The sequence below is a fragment of the Pimephales promelas genome, chromosome 4, assembly GCF_988280905.1.
Source record: "Pimephales promelas chromosome 4, fPimPro1.hap1.1, whole genome shotgun sequence".
In the NCBI taxonomy this organism is placed as follows: Eukaryota; Metazoa; Chordata; class Actinopteri; order Cypriniformes; family Leuciscidae; genus Pimephales; species Pimephales promelas.
This window is the reverse complement of record NC_142772.1, coordinates 8,034,080-8,049,816: the sequence shown is the minus strand read 5'-3', so window position 1 is coordinate 8,049,816 and position 15,737 is coordinate 8,034,080. Positions and strand designations below refer to the sequence as shown.

General features: G+C 37.8%; 1 protein-coding gene across 3 annotated transcripts in view; it reads right to left on the bottom strand.

The window, feature by feature from the left end:
* The window catches only part of mcama (melanoma cell adhesion molecule a), a 78,746-nt gene that overhangs the window by 13,322 nt on the left and 49,687 nt on the right, over positions 1-15,737 (bottom strand). For all 3 annotated transcript variants that reach the window (XM_039661713.2, XM_039661714.2, XM_089129898.1), the window contains exons 3-10: positions 15,245-15,470; positions 15,077-15,147; positions 14,893-14,980; positions 8,924-9,103; positions 8,037-8,164; positions 5,946-6,093; positions 4,536-4,651; positions 4,270-4,411 (exon numbers count right to left, since the gene is read on the bottom strand). In XM_039661713.2, the coding sequence (XP_039517647.2) occupies positions 4,270-4,411; positions 4,536-4,651; positions 5,946-6,093; positions 8,037-8,164; positions 8,924-9,103; positions 14,893-14,980; positions 15,077-15,147; positions 15,245-15,470 (1,099 nt within the window). The remainder of the gene's footprint in view (positions 1-4,269; positions 4,412-4,535; positions 4,652-5,945; positions 6,094-8,036; positions 8,165-8,923; positions 9,104-14,892; positions 14,981-15,076; positions 15,148-15,244; positions 15,471-15,737) is intronic.

The window sequence follows — 15,737 nt, the reverse complement described above, 5'->3', positions numbered from 1 at the left end:
TGACTGGCAGCAGGGCCGGACCGGGCTGGAAACCGCAAGACAAGGCTTTGCAGGGCTAGACACAATCACAAGCCATGTGCTCAAACAAACAAGAAAGCACATGGCCGATGAAACACATGAGCCACGTGCTAGAACAAAACACACACATGGACAGAAGAGCTTATTGCCCGACGCTGTAGAGTGGCCAACTGCGCAGTGCCGAAGACACATGCCTTTGGTGTGAGAGACCCGGGTTCGAATCCACTGTAAGCCACCAATGTGTCCTTGAACAAGACACTTAACCCATAGTTGCTCCAGAGGCGTGCGACCTCTGACATATATAGCAATTGTAAATCGCTTTACGTGAACGTCTGAACCCTGACACAGAACCGAAACCTAAATAGACCGAAATGCCGGGATCCGAACACCACGCTCCGCACACAAAACAACTCACGTGGACAGAAGAGGGCACAGCCCGAGCGAACTCGAAACCGGACCCACGCCATGACAATACAAGACAAGACAATAGGAGAGTCAGATCTCTGTTACCAAACCAAGAATACACAGACCACAGTGAAAAAACCCTAAAATGTGCAGGAGTGATCTAAATGACCAATGTTTTGCAGTGTCCGTTAGAAAACAAGACTACAATGGAGGCATTTTAGAGAGTTATAAGTTGTTGCTAAGCATTGTTGATATTTGAAATCAACCGAAACAAACACACACCTTTCTTCATTGCTCCACCTCTAAAGCTCACCCTCCAATCCTAACTGCCCTGCTCCAAGTCGGTCTCGAACCCTGATCGCTGGCATGCGAGGCGAGTCCACTAACAAACAGTAAGGCCATCCTTAAAAATATTTTGGTTTGCAGTAACAGCAATTTTTTTTTAAAAAAGGGTCGGTAGGTAGGTCTATATTTTTTTTTTCCAGGATTCAGTGTAAAAAAAAAAGTAAAATTTTGGTCATGGTGATCATGAATTTTTTTTTTTTTTTTTTTTAATTGCATACTGTGACGTCACTGACTGGGTCTTCAAACTGTGCATCCACCACTAGGTGTTATTGCAACCTACAACCGGTTACGTTTTTAGGCCAGTCACAAAATGAATAAATATCTACTGTATTTGTTATGCAGCAGTGTGCAGGCTTTTTTTTCCCCAAATACATGAGATATAAGCGAAAACAAGTACAAACACATGGTGAAACAAAGAATACAATTGAACAAAGATACAAATTAGCCTATATACACAGTGCTTTAATTTCAGAAAGGTCTAAAATTAGCTACTTTTCAGTTAAGTGTGTTGCGCTGTCTGAAAAGAAATTTAATTTAGTAAATCAAATGTAAAATGACACTGCATGGTTTATCATAGTTAGATTAATGCTTATTAAAGTTTAAGTTAATAATTCAAGAGCTGCGAGTGATTTTTCTCTGCCTTTTGTTGTGTTTGATTCCCATTACTGGCTCAATCGTCACATGTTTATTAGACTACTGCCCCTTTAAGACCCAGTGGCGCAAAAAGTGGGTATGCGCTATATGCGGCGCATAGGGGCGCAGCACAATGGGGGGCGCCAAAGCGATGGTAAAAAAAAAAAAATTATATATATGCTATATTGTATTTCTATATGTAGCTTCCGTTGTGCGTTTCTAAATCATTTCTGCATTCCTTCAATGTTATATAAAATTTTAGAGGACTAACAGCCAGGCTAGAGCGCCCTCATGGAGAAGGGGGGCGGGTAATATCGCGAGCGGGCGGGGGCGCCGTGAGCGCTGAGCGAGCAGGTACGAGTAGAAACAAAATGCTGTGGGGCTAAAAATAGAAAAAGAACGAGAGAACAGAAGATGGCATGTCAATTGATGCGACAGCAGCTAAACAACTGCATGCATTGCTGAAAGCCAACAGGTAGGATTTAAAATGTGACACCCAGGCATGTAGGCCATCTATATCTCGGTGGCCATCGGGACTACCGGGAGATTCCCGCTGGGCCGACGTGCTTTTCAGCCAATACATTATCCTTTTTTAATTTATTTGTCTTAACGGCCCACAAAACTCATACATTTGTTTGTTGTTTTTTTTTGTTTTGTTTTTTGCTTAACTGGCGGCGCTGTGCTGGTGTAATGCATTGGTCAAAAAAAGTCAGCTTTAGTTTTTTTTTTTTTCTGACACACTGGCCCATGAAACATGTCATTATGCGCTTATCAAGTATAAAAATTAGTGCAAAACTAATTATGAAAGTTTCCTTTATTTTTCTGTGCATTTGTTTTACAGTAGCCTTTATGGCTATTACTATCATGGAATTAATATTATAACTATATTATGTAGTAGTAGTGTAATGTAGACAGACACTAACTAAAAGAGGTTCACATTTTTCTTTGTTTAATTTGCACCCTGAATATGGGTTGGAGCTTTTAATTTTGAACTCTCAAAGTGCACCAGACTGCTGAATTTAACATTACAGAACACAAAATTTTCTTACGGGGGAGCATGCCCCCAAACCCCCCTAGAGAAATAGAGGTCGACCTACCACAGTTTTACCTAAAATCCTGTGAGAAACACTGGTATTGCTGTTCCAATGGAGCTTATAGTTTTCTTAGGGGGGTTCATCAAGGTGGAGTAACTATAGTTTAATTGTGTTGATAAACGACAATTTTGCACTTATTGGGGGGGGGGAGGGAGATGGGGGGCGCTAAAATTGTTGCTGCATACCCCTCTGAAACTGGGTAGTTGCGCCCCTGGGAGTGCGGATCTAACCGATGACTGATGCACCACCATATCCTCCCAACTATTCACATCCATTTAAGACATAAACTGTGTTTAAATGAATCTCAGAGCAGGTCATTTTAGATTTTATGTATATTTGATAGTTTAGCTGCGCACATGAAACCCAAAATGAGGCTATAGCCTACTTTTCTTGTCCTGTTGCAGTGCATTTCGGAGCACGCATCACCTTGTGAACAGCGTCTCTTGCGCAGACTTTTGTGCTTTTAATAGCTCTTTTAATGGTTGAACCCGTACGCAGTTTAGCAACAGTACAGACTGCATTTTACAACAATTACCGATCGTGCTGATTCTGACGGTACGTTTGGGTTTTAGGAAGAAATGACAGCGCAACGCTGTGAAGGGAAGGAAGTTGCGCTATAGACAGAATGCGTCTGTAATGGTTTCATCTCAAATATCTTTTTATAATCTTTGAAAGCGGAAATCTAAAATACAAAATAAGAATAATATCCCAGATCTAAAGTGTAGGCAACCACGTTCTGTCCTTATTGTCACTCATTAAGCAGGGCTGTCATGTTGTTCGCGCTGTGGCTCCGGGTGAGAGATCGCTCTCTCTCTTCTGGACTGGGAATAGCAAAATTGCATCAGACAAATTGTTTAATATTATTATTATATATAGAAATGGTTGATATTCAGCCCATTTAATACCGGGTTTACCAAGCGGGAACACTGAATGAAACAAAGCGAACGTATAAGCCTTATAGACAGTGTGACACGGGTAAACCAATCGTGTAAACATAATCAGATGACTATGACGCCACGGGTTTTTATTTAAAAGAAAGAACGTAGCCTACGTTTGTAGACATAAGCAACTTTCACAATACTAACTAAAATATCATTTTATGGAATTTGAATTAGTCGTTTGAAGAGTAAAAAAAAAAAAAAAAAAAATCGGTCGGTCTGAACGCAAGTTACAACCGGACTAAAAGGGAAAAAAAATAAAAAATTGGGTCGGCCCTAAATTGACAGGGTCGGTCAGGTTATGGCAAACAAGAATATTTTTAAGGGTGGCCTAAACATCAGATTCTCTCACTAGCTGGCCTCTGTTACACACATAATGCAAAAGTGGATGTCTATTTATCGTAGCATAAGTGCAACAAAATAAGGCGTCACGAAAAGTAAAGTGAAGATGATGAACGAACCACAAGAAAGAACAAAAATTGTACATGCATACACAAGAGAAAATACAAAGAGGAGTTTGTTGTTAGATGTCAAAAGCACAGCAGCTCGAGACAAACCTTGTTTTTCTGATATTAACCCTGGTCCTAAAGTTTTTTCCTGAATATCACATCCAATGATATTCTTATGAGCTTTTCTCTTTTGTAATGTCTCTCAGCCATCTCTCTTTCTACAGTCTTCCTTCAAATCTCCCTCTCCCTCGTTCTCTCCTCCACTGTAATATGCCTCCTAAAGCTGATTGGCCACACGTTTGTTGTTGTGTCTGGTTGTGTTGGTCCAACAGCGTTTTTCAAATATCACCTACTGCACCTTTAAATACTTGCTGAGCTCTTCCTTACCCTGTACGATGATATGGACTGAACCGCTGGTCTGCAGGCCTGGAAGAGATGGGACAGTCACTGCACAGTCATACTGTCCAGCTGTGTCAAATGTGGCGTCCTGCAACTGCATTATGTGTCCTCTTGCGACCTCAATCCCATCCTACACACAAACAAACGCACGCAAAGAAATTTAGCGAGGATCAGATGGGGTGAAAAGAAGCTCTAAAAAGAATGTGGAAGACTAAATGAATGTGTCCAGACTGCTGAATCACACTGCAGTGTACCTTAAACCACACAGTAGCGGTCTCTAAAGACGACAGGGCATTGCAGGTGGCGGACAGACTCTCTCCTTTCAGCATGACCTCGGAGTCTTTGGGCATCACCACAGCTGGGTCCAGATCTGCACACACACAGAGACAAACACATAAACCTAGGCATCTGTGACTGTACCTGTGGCAGCAAATGAAGCATTCTGGTTGAGTACCATCTGTAAACGGTCAATAATTGCCTGAAAGGAATTATCTTCATTTAATGAGGGTAAGTGATGATGACAGAATACATTTTTATTCATATCGCACCAAAAAACTATAACTTTATTATTATTGTTCATTAATTTTTGAATACTATATTTGTAATTTACAACATAGAAAGTATATCTAAAATTAATTATTAAAAAATCAATAAAGAGAGTAATTCACTGCTAATACGTTTGGCTACTTTATTTTACATTATTTATTTTTTCTCCTAATTTTTTATTCACTTTTGGACTAAAAGTCCACTTTGGACTGGGGATGGTAAGATTTTTTTTTATATTTTTGAAAGATTTCTATTATTTTCACCAGGACTGCATTTATTTGATTACAAATACAGTAAAATAGTAATGTTGTGGAATATTGTAACAATTTAAAATAACTGGTTTCTATTTGAATAAATTTTGAAAAGTAATTTATCACCAATTTATCAAGTAGTTTATCACCAATTACTCAAGTAGTACTTTATCAAGTAGTTTATTTAGTGTCATTTCTTCAGATATCATTCTAATATGTTGATTTGATGCTCAAGAAACATTTCTTCTTATTATTATTATTGTTAAAAGCGTTGCTTACTGTAATATGTTTGTGGAAACCATGATTATTATTATTTTTCAGGATTCTTTGATAAATAGAAAGTTCAATAGAACAATATTTATTTGGAATATAAATGACAATGTACAAATCTCCCATGTTTGATCAATTTAATGCTTCCTTGCTGACTATTACATAATATATTATAATATAATATTCATTTATAATATATATATATATATATATTTCACTTTTACGATTATATTTCCTGAAATAATATGGTTATTTTGTTGAGGCTGAGCTGTATTTTCCATATATGGTCATCTAAACGCCTCACAGCTCCATGGACCAGCACTAGTAGAATAGCTAGCCTTCCGTTGAAGCTGCCATTTCCCATTTGATCTTAACTTTGACTGATGTGTATCATTAACCAATCAAATCTTGATGCGCAGTGACTGAGACCCCACGGTACGCTACTATATATATATATATATATATATAAACTTTTGAACAGAATAGTAAATGTTATTTAACATTATTAAGATACTAGTTCTAATGGATGATAATATTTTGGTGACAATTTATTTCTAGTTTCAAAATGAGGGTGTGTAAAATTGAAGCAGAACTCACAGTGCACAGTGAGCTGAAGGGTGTCCACCACCTCATCATGGTTCACCGCATCCAGGTCCAGAGAGTGACATTCATACACATCACTGTCTGCTCGAGACACCTCCTTCAGAACCAGCAGCCCATGATACGAGTCCAGCTCCACATCTGACTGTTATGAGCAGGACAAAGAGAACACAGGGAATGTCTATCATACTGATTAAGAGTTCCCTTAAATGATACATTATCATACTTCATCATATTTTGTCATAGATTTCCATTAAATGATCTTAAGTTTGTTTACAGAATTGCATCTAAATGTGTTTAATGGTGGACAAATGATCTTCTTAAATGAATGACTATTGTAAATACATACTATGACGTGAATAATGGCCTGTATAATAATAAGAGCCAGACTGAGCCATTCAACAGTAGTTGTTTTACAATGGTGGTCTGGATAACGTGGAATATAGATTAAAAAAAATTTATTTAACACAATTATTAAACTACTAATTGTGTAAAATACTATTTAAAATAGTATTTAGTAAAATACTAAAATAACACTATCCTTCACAGACCACAACTAATTAAAATTACATAAATAAATTGTAATTGCCAAAAAAGAACCAACAATGAATTAATTGATGGACTAATCAACTAATGACAAAAAAAATTACTTTAACAATTGTCTTACCATTCATTTTTGACTAGTAAGTGTTAATTTTCATTGTCTTACTTCAATATTTTCTGCACTATAGGTGATTGTATAGCTTATAGACTGGCTGGATGAAAAAAGTGTGGTAGTATGTACACCAAATAATTGAACTTTAATGCTGTCAAATTATTCTAACAAGGTTTTATTGTACACTCACCTAAAGGATTATTAGGAACACCATACTAATACTGTGTTTGACCCCCTTTCGCCTTCAGAAATACCTTAATTCTACATGGCATTGATTCAACAAGGTGCTGAAAGCATTCTTTAGAAATGTTGGCCCGTATCGATAGGATAGCATCTTGCAGGTTGATGGAGATTTGTGGGATGCACATCCACATACGTCAAATGTGTTTTCGACTATATTGGAAGTGGTTAATAGTGGACAAGCTAAAAACGGTTTAGACCCCGTTCACTATTTAGCGTCGTTCACTTGTGAAGCGATCAACCAAAACACATCTTCCAACCAGGTGTAAACAGGGCTGTTTACACGACACCATTTTCAACTAAAAACGTAATACTTTTTTATGCGCTTTGGCCATTCGTTAACATGACAACGGCGTTTTGTCTGCCTGAAAACGCAAACTTAAAGTGCATTTTTGGAAAACGGTCTCCATGTAAATAACAAAAACGTGAACCCCTGAAGACGATGACGTAATGCACATGCGTGTTCTATCTATGGTGTTTCATAGCCATCTAATGGCCTGGCAGCAGAATAGAGGGGTTTTTATCAACCCGATCTCACGACCAAGTCGTACGAATTCGACGAATGATTAAAAAGTGGCTAATTCGTAACAATTCATACGACCTCACTCGTACGAATTAATACGATTTTGCTAAATCGTACATATTTTACGAATTGGCCAATTCGTATGAATTCGCACGAATGACTTGACCCTTACCCCGCCCCTAAACCTAACCATCACGTGGGTTTAGACAAATCGTACGAATTCATACGAGTGAGGTCGTACGAATTAGTACGAATTATCCACTTTTTAATCATGCGTCGAATTCGTACGAATTGGTCGTGAGATAGTGTTGGTTTTTATTCGTTTTCGCAGATCCGTGTGAATGGGGGATCGTTTTGACAATGTTGCCGTCTGAACACGGAAAACTCAAACAAAAAACTTCTCCATTTTAAGCATATCGTTGTCGTGTAAACGAACCCTAAATCTGTGCGTATGCGCGTTTTATAAATGAGGCCCAATGTCATTAAAGCAAATGCATACGTAACACTTACATAAAGCTGGAAGTCAGTAATGGTACTGTTCTGTCTGTGCATATCAAGCACATTGTCTGAGCTAGACGTCTGCTACGTCCGCTTCTTCTCAATGCTTTACAGCCTCCCATTCAGGAAAAACGGGTCCGAATAAAAAGAGAAAAAAAGAGGCTATTCTCACTTGTTCTCGGTTGAAAATGATGGGTGCTGGGGGGTTCCCATCGCCTTGGCAACGGATCTCCACTGTGTCCCCTTCTTTGACCAAGCCCTCAGGCGATTCTTTCCATATCTCCACGCTGCTTGTCGGGTCTATATGGCATACGGACATACACAAAGACCAAGGAGCCATGAATCTTAATTCATTCATACGTATCTCATAGAATGCAACATAATTCTCACACTCAATTATTTAGTCAAAGCTGACAAAGCAAAGATGACGAACACAACTCAAAGTTTATCATTACCAGTGACGTACTGACGCTATCTGAAATATTATCAGATTCAAATATAGGTTTTGTTTGAAACTGAAAATGTAATGTGAAATGATCAAATCATTGTCAGAGTCAAATATGGTGTCTAATATGCAGGTGTGCAAAGTGGGATTTTAGACCAATGAGATTTCACAGTGGGCGGAGCTATCCAGCACGATGGAACAGATACAGAAACCAAGCAACCAACAAAATGTTGTAGCTTGTTTTATTTAGAACCTTAAAGAGTTCTGTCAAGTGTTTCATGCATAAAAACTTGTAGGGGTTCCCACCATGTGATTTGGTTTTAATTTATACATAATCACTAGTAAAATTGAAATAACACATTAAACATGAAAGTATTGTTCAATCTTTTAAGAAAAGTTTCCTTATATAGAAACTTTTTGGCATAAAGCGTTCTTTAAAACTGGGTCAAGAATAAAGAAACCTATTGAATAAAGAACCCATTCTATAACCCATTGAACCTTTCTTTCTAAGAGTGTGGTTAGAACAAAAATTCAGATTGTCATTGGATAAAAAGATTGGATATATCGCATTCCACTTCATCAAAAGAAAGCAATCATATTATAAAGGGACTTACAGTGAACTGTAATATTGATGCCTTTGGACTCAGATGTCCTGACAGCTCCTGGGACAAAGTAGCTGACTTCACAGGAAAAGTGGGCATCTTTGTCGTCCTTGGTCACCTTATAATGCAAATCACTCTGCACTGTATATAGGCCACTGGATTCTCTTGTCACTAGCGTTACCACATTCACCACTGAGAAAAAACACAACCAGAAATACATACACATTAGTGGCAACTATTTTTCACACTGTACATTACAATGTTGTGATGCCTACATTTTTAGAATGTAAAGCGATTGATAATCGTATTCCCGGATCCGTGTGAATGAGGATCATTTTGACAATGGTGTCGTCTGAACACGAAAAACCCAAAGGAAAAAGTTCTCAGTTTTAGGTTGTGTAAACGTACCCTTAAGTTCCTGTGTTTCCTCAGTTCACTGTCGGTTATCGTTTGTGTTCAATACACGCTGTTACGTTGTGGAGTATCTGAGTTTCTTTATTTCTTTATTAAATATATTCATATTGGAACCTTTTGACTCATCTTCATCTTTTAGACTTTCAAATTTGTGACAGCGATTGTGCACAATAAGTACCAAAGACCAGGAATGTGTATTAGGAAAATAATAAGGTCCATTATTTTAAGCTTGTTTTTTTCTAGATTTTGTATATTTATATAGGCCTACATACCATTCAAAAGTGGCATGGACACATTAAATTGGCCAAAAGTGACAGTAAAGACTTTTACATTGTTTCGAAAGATTTAGATTTCAAAAAAATTATGTTCTGTTTTTAATTTATTTTCAAATAAATACAGCCTTGATGAGTATAAGACAATTTTTAGGAGAATAAGAAAAACATACAAAAATCCAAACTGGTATTATAAAATGTATATTCAAATTATATTAATATTTAGGGCCCAAGCCCTGAAAGGGCGAAGGCCCTATTGTTTTCCTTGGGATTATTTTTCTTTACCATTATTATTATTATTATAATAATTATTATTTTACTACCTTTTGGGCACTTTTGGGGCCCTTAACGTGCTCGAAAACTCTTGAAACTTTGCACACGGGTCAGAACCCACGGCCATTAGAGCCGGGCTGAAGCTGGTACCCGGGCGTGGCAGGGCGGCTCGTCAGCGCCCCCTGGAACGGGGTCCGAACACTAGGTCCATAACTCAAACACGCTTGTATGTAATAATATGAAACTCGGTACACATGTTGATCTCATCGTTTCATCTATACCTCACACTCTTACTTTTTACCCCAGCCCAACAGGAAGTCGGCTATTGAGGTTTGTTTGTAAAACGCTCGCAATGGAATGTCATATACTCCTCCTAGAGCTTTGATCCAAATTCGACGAAACTCGGTCAGCGTGAAGTCAAGACATTGAGGATGAAAGTTTGCGAGGGGATTTTTTATATCTCGAACGGTTTGTCCGTGGCGAGGAAACGAAATCATGGCGAGAAACGTGAAACAGGAAGTGTGTTATAACTTCAGCATACATTAACTGATCTTGATGAAACTTCAGCAGTGTGTTCGCTGTAAGAGGACGATCACATGGATGTGACTATTGTGAGTCAAAGTTATAGCGCCACCAACTGGCAGCAGGAAGTGTGTCACTTTCAAAATGCTTTGATATCACCCTTTTATTTTTACCCGATTTGCTTCAAACTTCATATTTATAATGTAAACATACGGCAGATGTAGACCTGTGAATGGATTCTTGATATCTTTGAAACTGTTGCCGTGGCGACGCATCAAACTTTACCCTTCTTTTAGGATGCTTTTTGGATGCTTTTGAGACCCTTAGCATGCTTCAAATTGCATGAAACTCGACAGACACATCACATTTATTAGCCAGTAGACATGTGCAAAGTTTCAGAAACGGGCGTGGTGAGGGCTCAGTAGCGCCACCTTTTGACAAAAGTGGGGTTGTTAGTTTTAACTAGAGTTACAAAAATTGGTATGTATATTGTACTCCTCGAGCCGGACAACTTTCTAATTGACACTTATTAGCTAGGACCCACAGAAAGTCAGATATTTTTGTTTGAATATGGCCACTCTGAGCCTACATGTCTCTGTGTCTCTGTGTCTTTGGCTGGCTGGCTGACTGGCTGGCTGTCTGTGTGTGTGTGTGTGCAGGGGGAGGGGGCTTAACCATTTCACTGCTGTGTGTATGACCTGCATAAAGAAAATACATTTCTCAAGCCTGGTATTTTTTAAATAAGTTTTTATTTTTATTTTTTATAAGTAAAGGCATATAACTAGTTTAATTGTAGTGAATTGACAATAGTTTTATATAATTAGTTTATTAATCAGATTAACTTGGTCAATAAACTTGGTCTGAAAATTTGGTCCATAAATCAAACACACTTGCATGTAATAATATGAAACTTGGTACACATATAGATCTCATCGTTTCATATATACTTCACACTCTTACTTTTTACCCCAGCCCAACAGGAAGTCGGCTATTTAGGGTTGTGTTTAAAACACATGCAATGGAATTTAAATTATTGCTCCTAGAGCACTGAACCAAATTCGACAAAACTCGATCAGCGTGAAGTCAAGACATTAAGGATGAAAAAGTGCCACGGGATTTTTGATACCTCGAACGGTTTGGCCGTGGCGAGGAAACGAAATTATGGCGAGAAACATGAAACAGGATGTGTGTTATAACTTCAGCATACATTAACTGATCTTGATGAAACTTCAGCAGTGTTTTCGCTGTAAGAGACCGATCACATGGATGTGACTATTGTGAGTCAAAGTTATAGCGCCACCAACTGGCAGCAGGAAGTGTGTCACTTTCAAAATGCTTTGAAATCACTCTCTTATTTTTAACCGATTTGCTTCAAACTTCATCTGTATAATGTAAATACACGGCAGATGTAGACCTGTGAATGAATTTTTGATATCTTTGATACTGTTGCCGTGGCAACGAAACAAACTTTAACATTCTTTTTTGATGCTTTTGGGACTCTTAGCATGCTTGAAATTGCTTGAAACTCAACAGATACATCACATTTATTAGCCAGTAGACATGTGCAACTATGGCAAAAGATTAAAGTAATGTGAAAAAAGTAAACACTAAAAGCCTCATATCTTCTAAAAATGTAATTATACATCATTTGTTTCTAAATTAAATTATACAAATATTATAACTTCCCCAATTTTTCCCTTTTTTCATTTAAGAATTATGTTTACGTTCAAAAACAGCCAGAATTGTTGTAAAATTCAGAAAAAAATAATAATCTGAGTCATACGTAGTGCTATACTGCCCTCTTGTGTTCAATATCAGGTAGGCCTATTGTGTATATTCCCACCGGTTAATCAACGTGTGACTCCGCTGGGACTTGGGAGCTTTTAAATCGCTTACTTAAAACCGAAAGTCAAAATACGGATGTCCGCACAAGACATTAATGGTGTGGAGCAGAGCGAGCATTTTAAATAAATTCCTATTAAGTAGGATTGAACTAAACAGAAAGAATGTTCACTCTGTTCTGCTGGTTCCTCGCTGGTGGATCATATGATTACTTTGTCACAATCTATGACAAAAATGCTATTATAAACTATATTAATAATAGATAATACACATTGCTCTTATTTTTAAAAAATACATTCATGAAAAACAAGATAACAAAAATCATAAAAAGATATAGCCATGGCTGCTATAAATGTTTGAAATGCATAGGACAGATGTTTAATGACGCAGCAACATATAATTGAAAGGCAATTAATAATCTGTCATTACGTCACTGCATTATGATATTACGGCTCTAATACGGTGCAGCACAAAGCACTTATGTGCATCCCGAGCGGAGAATGATGTGCTTGAAGCCACATGAAGTTACAGCGCATTGAGTCCGTATTGAAAAGTTCAAAGCACAAAGGAAATACATATTTATGAACAGTGTATTATACATTATATATCTATGCAATAGTTTATTGAGCCTTTTCTTTTAAAGGTTTTAAATTTCAGTTACTGTGTGCGTGAAGAACAATTATAGTGCTCTGACTCTAGTGTTGTGATCTAACCGACAGCGTCTGACACCCGGTAGAAAGTAACACGATTAAGTTACAGCAATAAAGTCCAGCAAGAAAAAGTTTCTTCATTCGAAAATATAGACCTTTAGACCTTTATCTTAAAGACCCAGTATAATAGGATTAACATTGAATCATCTTGAAGATCGTTTCATCATTGACTGTAACCGAATGCGACGTGCTGTTTGAATGCTGAATGGAGAATGACTGACAGGCGCAGAGAGGAAAAAGTTTACGTGTTCTTGAATTTAATGACTTAAATATTAATTTCTATATCACATAATAGCTTCAGAACACTTATAATACAGTACACAAAAACTTTATGGTACTTTAGAAAGTTTTTGTGCCTTTGTGTCTTACATAGAATAGTATATGCACAATATAGAATTTGAATCAGCCTCGTCAAAGATGGCAGTGTCAGAGCCAATACCGATCCTGAGTATCTAATCGGCGCACTTCTTTTCAACAGTCAAATTGAAATTGAAATTGCTTGAAACTCAACAGATACATCACATTTATTAGCCAGTAGACGTGCAAAGTTTCAGAAACGGGCATGGTGCAAGGACTAAATAGCGCCACCTTTTGACAAAAGTGGGGTTGTTAGTTTTATCTACAGTTACAAAAATCGGTACATTTTACTCCTCAAGCCGGACAACTTTCTATTACATAGTCATTAGCTCGGACCAAGAGGAAGTCCGATATTTTGGTTTGAATATGGTGAGCCTCTCTCTGAGCCTACGTCCCTGTATGGCAAGCCCTTTTAACATTTAAAAGCTAAGTTTGCCTATCCGGAATTAACATTGTAGATATCAACAACGTCTTTCTGTCTAGTCGTAATTACATTTTGGATAGTTTGTATTATCATTTAAGATATCTGTAACATAATTTTGACTAGTCGAAATGACAGAGTATGGCAAGCCGTTTTAACATTTAATCATGAAAGGGCCAAAGCCTTCGGCACCGCCACCCGGGTGCCTTTAGGTAACTAAAGGAACCGGGGTTGCGGTGCCACCGGCTTGGGCCCGCCATCGCTGCTCGCAGCTATATTAAAACTTAAAATTACTCAATTAGAACTGAATGGTTGCACTTTATTTTACAGCACTTATATGTACTTACAGTGTACTTAAGAAAGTACAAGTTAATGTAAATTACAGTAAGTACATGGGTTACAGGAGTAGTTCAGGTGGAAAAACCTTTTGCTGATAATTTACTCACCCACATGTCATCCAAGATGTCCATGTCATTCTTTCTTCAGTCGAAAAGAAATTAAGGTTTTTGATGAAAACATTCCAGGATTTTTCTTCATATAATGGACTTCAATGGGAACCAAACAGTCCAAGGTCCAAAATACACTTTCAATGCAAACTGCAAACTGTTCAAAGGGCTTTAAATGATTCCAGATAATGAATAAGGGTCTTATCAAGCGAAACGATTGCTCATTTAATAAATAAATAACGTTTTATAAGCTCAAATGGTCGCCTTGCTCTGTGACGCACGTTTGTGACTCCTGTTCGAACTCGTTCATCAAAATTAACAAATCTTGACTTTTTCCGAGTCATTTGGTTCATTCAATGAACGAAACGAATGAATTGACTCTGAAAAAGATTCGTTCATTTTGATGAACGAGTTCGAACAGGAGAGTCACGAAAGTTCATCGCTTCCCACTGAAGTCCATTATATGGAGAAAAATGCTGGAATGTTTTCATCAAAAACCTTAATTTCTTTCCGACTGAAGAAAGAAAGACATGGACATCTTGGATGACATGGGGGTGAGTAAATTATCAGCAAAAGTTTTTTTTAAAGTGAACTACTCCTTTAAGGTTAAGTTTAGGGGTACACTAGGTTCAAGGTTAGTACCTACTTATTTCCCAGTTATTGTAATAACTTTAATAAATACTTAGTACAGGTATGTATGAGGAACAGGATATATTTATCTTACGTCCATTAGCAGGGTGGATGGGGATGTGATCACGGTACCATGTGATGTTTGGCTTGGGAAAGCCGTCTCTGGTCTCACAAGATGCAATCTAACCAAATGAGAGATGTGTCAGCTTAAACCCAGCATATATAACTGCTACAAACGTTACATATTCATAAAGGGTGAATTTGAGTGCATGATGTACCTTAGCAGGGGAGTCACTGGACACAGAAACTCCAGAGAGGACACCTTCAATGACAGGAGGCTCTGGAGGGTCTGACAACAGAAATTTAATGTTTATATATATATTTAAAAAGCAACCATATTAAACCATTTAGTGATGATATTCAACTGACATGAGTAAAAGGCTTACCGAAAACCTTCAGGAGAGTCCTTCCCTCTCCATTGCCGGCTGCCAACCCACTGACCTGACAGAAAAACTCTCTCTCATCAGACAATTTAACGTCCTGAATGGTCAGAGTTTCTCCATCACTGTTCGATTGTACACTGATACGGTCACTGTAGCTCGTGTCCTCATCCACCTTCTGCATGGTCAGATCGCTGTAGGAGATCCTCACCCGATTCCCTTCACGCTCCCGCTGAGGATGATGGGAAATAAAACGTAGCACAGTCTGTGGATATGACTCGAGTCCCTCGTTCAATGTAAGTCTAAGCACACTTCCAACACAATTAAAGGGATAAACTAAAAAAAGAACTTTAAAAAATCATTTACTCACCCTTATATCATTCTAAACCAATAAGATCGTTAAACTCTGGTACACAAATTTTGTCCATCCATTGAAGATCTGCTCAACCAAAACTTCCACACATTAAAAAGTAAAAGTAATTCTTATAAATCGAGCGTT